This window comes from Chaetura pelagica, unplaced genomic scaffold, assembly GCF_000747805.2.
Source record: "Chaetura pelagica isolate M959 unplaced genomic scaffold, ChaPel_1.0 scaffold493, whole genome shotgun sequence".
NCBI lineage: Eukaryota > Metazoa > Chordata > Aves > Apodiformes > Apodidae > Chaetura > Chaetura pelagica.
The window spans coordinates 138,266-146,503 of record NW_009952696.1 but is presented as its reverse complement, the minus strand read 5'-3'; the positions used below and the strand labels follow the sequence as shown (position 1 = coordinate 146,503).

General features: G+C 53.7%; 1 protein-coding gene across 1 annotated transcript in view; it reads right to left on the bottom strand.

Annotated features, from left to right (window-relative positions):
• Positions 1-2,497: 2,497 nt before the first annotated feature.
• TM9SF4 (transmembrane 9 superfamily protein member 4) overlaps positions 2,498-8,238 on the bottom strand; it is a 12,176-nt gene continuing 6,435 nt past the window's right edge. The window contains exons 9-18 of the mRNA XM_009994003.1: positions 8,131-8,201; positions 7,583-7,715; positions 7,037-7,118; positions 6,867-6,942; positions 6,481-6,566; positions 6,113-6,286; positions 5,767-5,830; positions 3,996-4,115; positions 3,383-3,472; positions 2,498-3,029 (exon numbers count right to left, since the gene is read on the bottom strand). Of these exons, the coding sequence (XP_009992305.1) occupies positions 2,880-3,029; positions 3,383-3,472; positions 3,996-4,115; positions 5,767-5,830; positions 6,113-6,286; positions 6,481-6,566; positions 6,867-6,942; positions 7,037-7,118; positions 7,583-7,715; positions 8,131-8,201 (1,046 nt within the window). The 3' untranslated portion in view covers positions 2,498-2,879. The remainder of the gene's footprint in view (positions 3,030-3,382; positions 3,473-3,995; positions 4,116-5,766; positions 5,831-6,112; positions 6,287-6,480; positions 6,567-6,866; positions 6,943-7,036; positions 7,119-7,582; positions 7,716-8,130; positions 8,202-8,238) is intronic.

The following is an 8,238-nucleotide window of genomic DNA, read 5'->3' as shown; positions in this document are numbered from 1 at the left end:
TAGGGAAATAAATAAATAAATAAATAAAGTCCCAACAGGAAATCACAGTTCACCATGGAAATCAGCTCCTTCCCTGTCTTGCAAAATGAAGTTCCAATTGAAAGCATTTTTTAAAATAATGAAGTTATTTAATAAAAGCATTAGAATTACCTGCCCTGAGTGCTGCCTTGGAGGAGTTTGGGGCTGGTTTAAGTACAGACAGACTCTCATAAGGCCAAAGACCCGGCTCCTGACACAAATATTTAAGTTTTTTCAAGCCAAGAATTAGACCCACAGAAGGACATGGCCTCAGTGGTGCAGAGTCCACAGAGCAGGGGCTGGAAACACAAACAGGGCTCAGCCCACACTGTCCTGCTGGTGGAGCTCAAGCCTCCCTTTGCTCTTCTTGCAGGCAGAAAGGAATATTCCCATAATTTCTGAGGTTCCATGGAGGTTTTTGCCTGCCCTGGTCTCGGCAGCCCCAAACACCAACATCCCCATCACCAGCCACGGCTGCACAACCCTCTGCTCTGCAGGGCAAAATGCCACAAGGAAAGGGAATTTCCTGCTCTCCCCTGGCCAGAAGCAACAAGGGACACTTGCTGCTTTCCTACCACTCACAACCCCAGCAAACCCACGTGGCTCTGGGAAAGACACGGAGCTGGAAGCCAACAACAAGGCTTCCACAGCCCTGCTAGGCCTCCAGCCCCCTTCTCTGTTGTACTCCCACCTCTTGCCCTAAAGCATGGGGAGGTGGGGGGGGGTTTGGCCCCGACAGTCCTGCTGCTCCCACCAGCACCACCCAAGCCAAACCACCTCTTTCACACCCCAGTTGCCTTAGGGATCTGCAGTACAAGGGAGCAACACAGTGAGGAACAGATGCAAACACCTGGAGCAGCAGCCTCTGGATCACACCCCACAGCAGCACAGAGGACACCCCGTGCTGGGGGGACTCAGTGCTCTGCCAGGTGTACCAGGAGGAAGGTACTACAACAAAAACACACTGAATTCCAAGCTCTGCTCCTGACTGAAGCCACTCAACAAAGACCATGTGAGTGCTGAAGAGGCCAAGTGTAACAAAAGGAAAATCCCAAGAGGTGGCTTAGGAGAACCCAGGACAACAGGACAATGGCAGATTTATTTACATTAGGACACAAAGAATACATACATTAATTAAAAATTACAAAGAATACAGAGAAAACACTTCAGGGAAGGGAGAGAAGTCAGTGCTGGCTGAGCCTCTCCACTGGGGCAGGGGCAAGAGAAAAATCAACCAAAATCTCAGAGGGATCTCAAATCAGAACTGACACAGGACTTCACAGCACAGTTGGCTCACATCCCCTGCTCTCTTTTTCCATCCTTGATTCCTGGCTGATTAGACTTTGGCATGCTGGGCAGCCCAAGAGCTGTCAGACAAGGCTGGAAAGACCTAGGACCCCAGAGTCCCGGGAAGGCAGCTCCAGCAGGGAGCGAGGCCAGTGGGGAGAGACACTCGTCCTTGTCTGGACCTGGTGGAAACTCTTGTGGCAACTGGGGTTAAACCAAGCCCCAAACCCCTCAAGGTGCCCGTCAGTGCTGGTGACTGGGAGGGCTTTGGACAGTGTGACCTGTGGCAGCTGGTCACTTGGACACCCCACAGCTACTACAGCAAGAGGCAAAAGCAAAGTTTCCATAAATTTCACCAAAAAACCATCTCTCCTGCAGCCCCAGTGGAACCCAGATGGAGCCTTCACTGTAACGTGGAACCTTTTCACCAGTAAACAACACTGAAGTGACCAAAACAAAAGCCTTTAACCTCTTCTAAGAGCTTCCCGTGGGCTGACTTAGGCAATCAGACCATGGGAAAGGAGGAGCCTGGTGCAGGAGCTCACACCAGCTACCCCGGGGGGCTCGGACCATTCCCTGGGGAAGAACAAAACACAACTCGGGCTGGGGGGACGATGCTTTTTCTGTGCCCTGGAGGTAGAAAATCTGAGAGGAGGAGAGGAGAGCAGCAAGAGAGGTCCCTGTCCTGTCCCCAGCCCGGATCGCTGGGCACTGAGCAGGGCAGCACAGCCTGCCCCTGCACACCATCCTGCTGGCATTCCCGGCAGGAAGCCTGGCCCGTTGCCTCTCAGAGCTCCGGGCAGAGCAAACCCGTGCAGCCCCTGCTGGTCCTCCCAGCCGCTCCAGCCCCTCCAGCAGACCCGGCACCTTCCGCAGGGCAGGGATTCCCGGCCTCCCCCAGCCCCTCCGGGGGCACCAGAGCAGCCCGTGCTGTCCTCAGCCGAAGGGAGGCAGAAGAGATGCCGATGTTCTCCAGCTCTCCCAGGATGAAATTGCACTTCCAGGCTCCAATTGGCACCTCCAGCAAATTGTAAACGAGCTGAAGCCAGGAGGTCAGGGCGCGGCACCGGCCTCGGATCCGTCCCTTCTGCCAGAGTCAAGATCCCTCTTCTGTGCAGACACGAAGGTAGGAAAGAAAACCAGGCTGAGATTTGTCTGAAGAGTCTCCCTGAATCCTAGAGCACCCCACGGGCTGGAAGAAAACGTTTTCTTAAGTGTTTCCACTGCTGTCTCAAATCCATTTTGTCATCAACATAAAAAAAAAAAAGGATGAATTAGCAAAAAGGGGTTTTGCTTACACAGAAGGATATTTCTCTGCTAAAAAACTCCCTCAAATATGGAACAGGATAATAAAGTTAAAATGTAAGGTATCTACAGACCCCTTTTCCCCCCAGAAGTAGCCCAGAATCCATGTACACTGTGCCAAAGTTACATTCCAGAATGAGGAGTTATTTATTTCTCTTGTCACTCTCCCACTGGATTTTTGCTTCCTTAGAGGAGTCGAGCAGATGTCCCCTCAGCTCCCCGGGGACACAAACTCAGAGGTGTCTGCTTTCTGCTGGGTCTCTGCAGCCTCAGTCTATCTTCACTGCAGCATAGATCTTCCTCACAAACATGTAGGCTGCATAGAAACCGATGGTGCCCGTGAGGAGCCAGAAGGACAGGACCATGAGGGCAGTGTAGCCAAAGTACAGTAGGGATGGAATGAACTCAACAATGTCCAGCTAGAACAGAAGAGGAAAAAACAAGCAAGAATCAAGTACAGAAGCCACAAGAGTTGGCTCCCCAAAGTAGCTGGGGCCCTCTGAGAGGGATGAAACCCTCCAGTCCCATCAGTTTTGTCCCATTTTGTCACTTCACAGAATCACAGAATGTTCAGGGTTGGAAGGGACCTCAAAAGACCATCGAGTCCAACCGCCCCGCCAGAGCAGGATCCCCTAGGGCAGGTCACACAGGAACACATCCACATGACAAACCAGGACTAGGCAGTCCCACCACTTCCTCTCCCAAGTTCAATCCTCTCCCCTAGAAAGATGGTGCTTCCCTACAAGAGGAATAACCACACTTTGTTCCATACCTTGTTCACAAAGTAGAAGATGGCGTAGATCAGCACGTAGAAGGCAGATCCTCCAGACACCAGGAAGGTCCTCCACCACCAGCGGTAATCCTGAGGGGAAGAAGCCTCAGCATTATCCCACAGGCTTCCCTGTGCTGTGTCACTCTCTCAGGGGAGCTGTGGCCTTTCTGGGACAGGGAGAACACCCATTTTCCTTCAGAACAACAGCACAGTTCAGGACTGGGGAGCTCTGTTGTCACAGAAGTGTTTCCAAACAAAGAGGATGAAAAGCTGAGCGTGAGGCACAGCCAGGTCAGCACCTGCTGCTGCTGAGCACAGCTCAGCTCCAGCCTGCATTTCATTCTGCACATGGATGGAATGGAAGTTTCTTTGGGAAGAGATGTCAGCTCCAAACACCCTGCTGCCAGCAGGACGTGGGGCATGAAACCACAGTTCACAGACAAGCGGGTCAAGAGGTGGCTTAAATTCTCCTTGAAGTCAGGAGGTGTGAAGAACAATCACCCTCTGAGGCTGGGTCCCACCAGAGCTCTGCTGAGCACCAGCAGTGACCTCTGCTGTACCAGGAGTGAGCAGGTACCCCGAGCTCCCGGAACCACCACGGTGGAGACCTCACCTCAGCACAGAGCTGGAAGTACACCATGACAATGCTGATCTGGGAGCACGACACCACCAGGATGATAAACACCAGGAAGAGGAAGCCAAAGAGGTAATAGAACTGGTTCTCCCAGATTGCCTGGAACAGACACAACAGGAACTGGTTTCCACACTGCTCGATCAGTCAATGAAGGTGACACCAACTTCTGCCAGGAAACCCTGGGGAAAACCAGGGCCCTGCAGGCTGAGAGCGATGGAGCCACAGCTCTGGTGCATCTCATGTTACTTCAGAAGAACCAGGCTGCAAAAGGATGCCTGAAGAGAGCTCTGAGGTAGCTCGTTCATTCCTCTCCATCTCCCTCCTCCCCAGCAATGGGACAGCAAATTCCTCTCTGTCCATGAAAAGGTGAAACACCGGGAGGTAGAATGGTTCAGTAAGACCAGGACCCCTCCTTGACACCAGGTTAGAACAAGGTTTTATCTGTGCCACCATTCTGCAAACACCAAGGAGTGTCCCACAGGCATCTCCAGGTCCCTGCAGTAAGAGGACAGCCTGAAGAGCTCCGGAGCCCTGCTCCCTCTGGAAATTATACCAAATGGCCTGGAGGGAAGCTGGGAAGCTGCTGGCCCTGCTGGTGAGAACAGGAACAGGAGACTGCTCCAGTGACAGCCCCTCCCTTTCAAAAGCTTTGGCACGAGAGGAACCCAGTTCAGGAGTGAAGCAGGTTAATTGCTTACACTGAAAATGAAGAACAGCTCGATGAACATGGCTCCAAAAGGCAGAATGCCAGCCATGAGGATCCTGCAGAGAGAAACAAACATCATGAGCAGGACAATGTAACTGTCTGGCCATCAGACAGCCCCTGTACCCACGCTGGCAAGAGCTCCACAGCTCCAGATTACTGGAATGCCTTTCACACAGTGAGGGACTCGGCTGCTCCCATGGTGGAGCACGTCCCAGCTCCACATCACAGCACTCATGGCAACATCTGCCACCCACGTCCAGAGACCAGCAGAAAGTGATGTTGGGCCACCCAAGGGACTGAGGGGAGGGGGCTGAACTCACCCAACAAATTTATTCATGTACCACCTCTGCTCTGGGATCTGCCTGGGAATCTGGTTGGTCCGCACGGGATTGTCGTAGGGCTGCTTGCGAAACCCAAAGTAGTAACCCAGGTAGACCAGGGGCAAGGAGATCCCAAACCACATGCAGAGCAAGGCCACCATGGTAATCAGTCAATGAAGGTGACACCAACTTCTGCCAGGAAACCCTGGGGAAAACCAGGGCCCTGCAGGCTGAGAGCGATGGAGCCACAGCTCTGGTGCATCTCATGTTACTTCAGAAGAACCAGGCTGCAAAAGGATGCCTGAAGAGAGCTCTGAGGTAGCTCGTTCATTCCTCTCCATCTCCCTCCTCCCCAGCAATGGGACAGCAAATTCCTCTCTGTCCATGAAAAGGTGAAACACCGGGAGGTAGAATGGTTCAGTAAGACCAGGACCCCTCCTTGACGCCAGGTTAGAACAAGGTTTTATCTGTGCCACCATTCTGCAAACACCAAGGAGTGTCCCACAGGCATCTCCAGGTCCCTGCAGTAAGAGGACAGCCTGAAGAGCTCCGGAGCCCTGCTCCCTCTGGAAATTATACCAAATGGCCTGGAGGGAAGCTGGGAAGCTGCTGGCCCTGCTGGTGAGAACAGGAACAGGAGACTGCTCCAGTGACAGCCCCTCCCTTTCAAAAGCTTTGGCACGAGAGGAACCCAGTTCAGGAGTGAAGCAGGTTAATTGCTTACACTGAAAATGAAGAACAGCTCGATGAACATGGCTCCAAAAGGCAGAATGCCAGCCATGAGGATCCTGCAGAGAGAAACAAACATCATGAGCAGGACAATGTAACTGTCTGGCCATCAGACAGCCCCTGTACCCACGCTGGCAAGAGCTCCACAGCTCCAGATTACTGGAATGCCTTTCACACAGTGAGGGACTCGGCTGCTCCCATGGTGGAGCACGTCCCAGCTCCACATCACAGCACTCATGGCAACATCTGCCACCCACATCCAGAGACCAGCAGAAGGTGATGTTGGGCCACCCAAGGGACTGAGGGGAGGGGGCCGAACTCACCATATTCCCTGAACTCACCCAACAAATTTATTCATGTACCACCTCTGCTCTGGGATCTGCCTGGGAATCTGGTTGGTCCGCACGGGATTGTCGTAGGGCTGCTTGCGAAACCCAAAGTAGTAACCCAGGTAGACCAGGGGCAAGGAGATCCCAAACCACATGCAGAGCAAGGCCACCATGGTAGGGAAGGAACCACAGCAAGAGTCACAAAGGTGAGGCTGCCAGCAAGGCTGCCAGTCCTGGAGAATGAAGGCACTGGCCAGAACAACTCCCCCATCACCCACTGCACTGACACCCAATTTTAGGAAGCTCCTGTGAAATGAGGTGAGTCCCTGAGAGCCCCATCTCCCTCCTCCCACCCAGCAGGCCCCGGGAAGGTGGCACCTACCGCTCCAGAGGAGTGTTTCCCCCAGATGAAGCAGTTCAGGACGAAGCAGATGCCAAAGACGACGCCGGGGTAGAGGGTGGCTGTCTGCAGGAGTGAGCACAGGGGGCACACATGTCACCACCCAGAGGTTTCTCTGTGCTGGGTCCAGGGCTGGGACCAGGCCCACGTGGAGGAAGCATCATCCCTTGTGCTGCAGCAGCAGAACCCAGCGGGTGAGCTGGGGAGATGCTCAGAGAATCCTCTTGCTTCATGTGCTCTGGTGCTCACCCTGTCCCCTCCCACCCTGCGGGACACCAGGCTGTGTCCAGCTACCCACAGACACACGTGGAGCTTGTCCAAAGGTCCTGCCACCAGCAAACCCCCCGCAGGGCCCCCAGCACTCACACAAAAGGCTCCCTTTTTCCACCGGTGCCCTTTCAGAGTCCGGTACAAGCGGCCAGCAAAGAATCCACCAAAAACCCTGGACAGGAACAAGCCAAGACAAAGACAATGAGCTCTGATTGTCAGGGAGGGGGGACAGAGGGCACTGCTGGGGCAGCCCTGCAGACACCTACCCCATGAACATGAAGAGGAAGCAGGCAGTTGTCATCAAGGCACCCCGGCTGGATGGGGACAGCATCCCCAGCATGGCAACAACTGCAGAGGAAAACAAGGAGAAAGAGCAGCAGCTCTGCTGCAGTGGGGACAGCAGCACATGGGGAACAGGGCACAGCCCCCCTGCAGCCCCCTGTAGCCCGCCCCCCCCACCTCACCCCCTCAAAGCACGACGCAGCCACAGCCTCCAGCACACAGAAGCCACAGCTTGGATCTCAAGCTACAGACCACACTTCAGCCCCAGCTTCCCTGGAGGTTTGAGCAGGGGCAGCTCAGAAGACAAGGCTCATATGGATGGTCTCTCAGGCCACTGTCACCCAGGGCTCATCACTCCATTACAGACAAGGTAAATACCAAAAGATGCTGGGAAATGCTGTCTGGAAGTGCTGGGCACAGGCCCATCACCCTGATAAACCCTGTGAGGCGAGCAAAGGCTGAAGGTACAAACACCCTGGAGCCTGTTCCTCTTGTCCTTACAGCCACCCCATACCACATGTGACACTTACAGATGACAATCAGGATCATACAGAAGAGCTGAATTCCTGAACCCAGGAGAGAGCTGAGGATCATAGGATACTGAGGAGGCCTGAAGACATCTCCATGCACCAGTTTCCAACCAGATTCCTCCATAGTATCTTCCTGTAGCAGCAACAGGAAAAGCAGGTGCTTAGGTAGGGTCTAACAGTGGAAATTACCATCCCACCATAGCCAACCTAGAAGCTTAACATCCTTGTATCCTGTTCTTCTACAGAATTTTATCACTCTCCTTAAACTTCTTTCCTCCTGGGCTTAAATCAGTTCAGGGCTGAACTGCCAGTGCCAGGACACACATTTCTGGAGCTGCCTGCAGCCACTATTCAGGTGTGCAGACACCTGAGCCAACCATCTGCCACCACACACAGCCCAGGGTGCAGTGACAGGACTGCCCCTCTGTCCTCAGGGCTCGAAGCAAAACAGGGCAAGGGAAGAGACAAGACACCCGAGTCCTAAGAGCAGACTCCTCCTCATCTGTGCTCCCCTCCCGCTCTGATCCCAGCCCAGGACACACACTTACTATATCATCCTCCTTGTTGTAGTTGGCAATGTCCTTCCGGAGGGTCCGGATGATGATCATGCTGAGAATCCCTGGAAACAAACACAACCTGAGCTGGGCCCAGGGGCT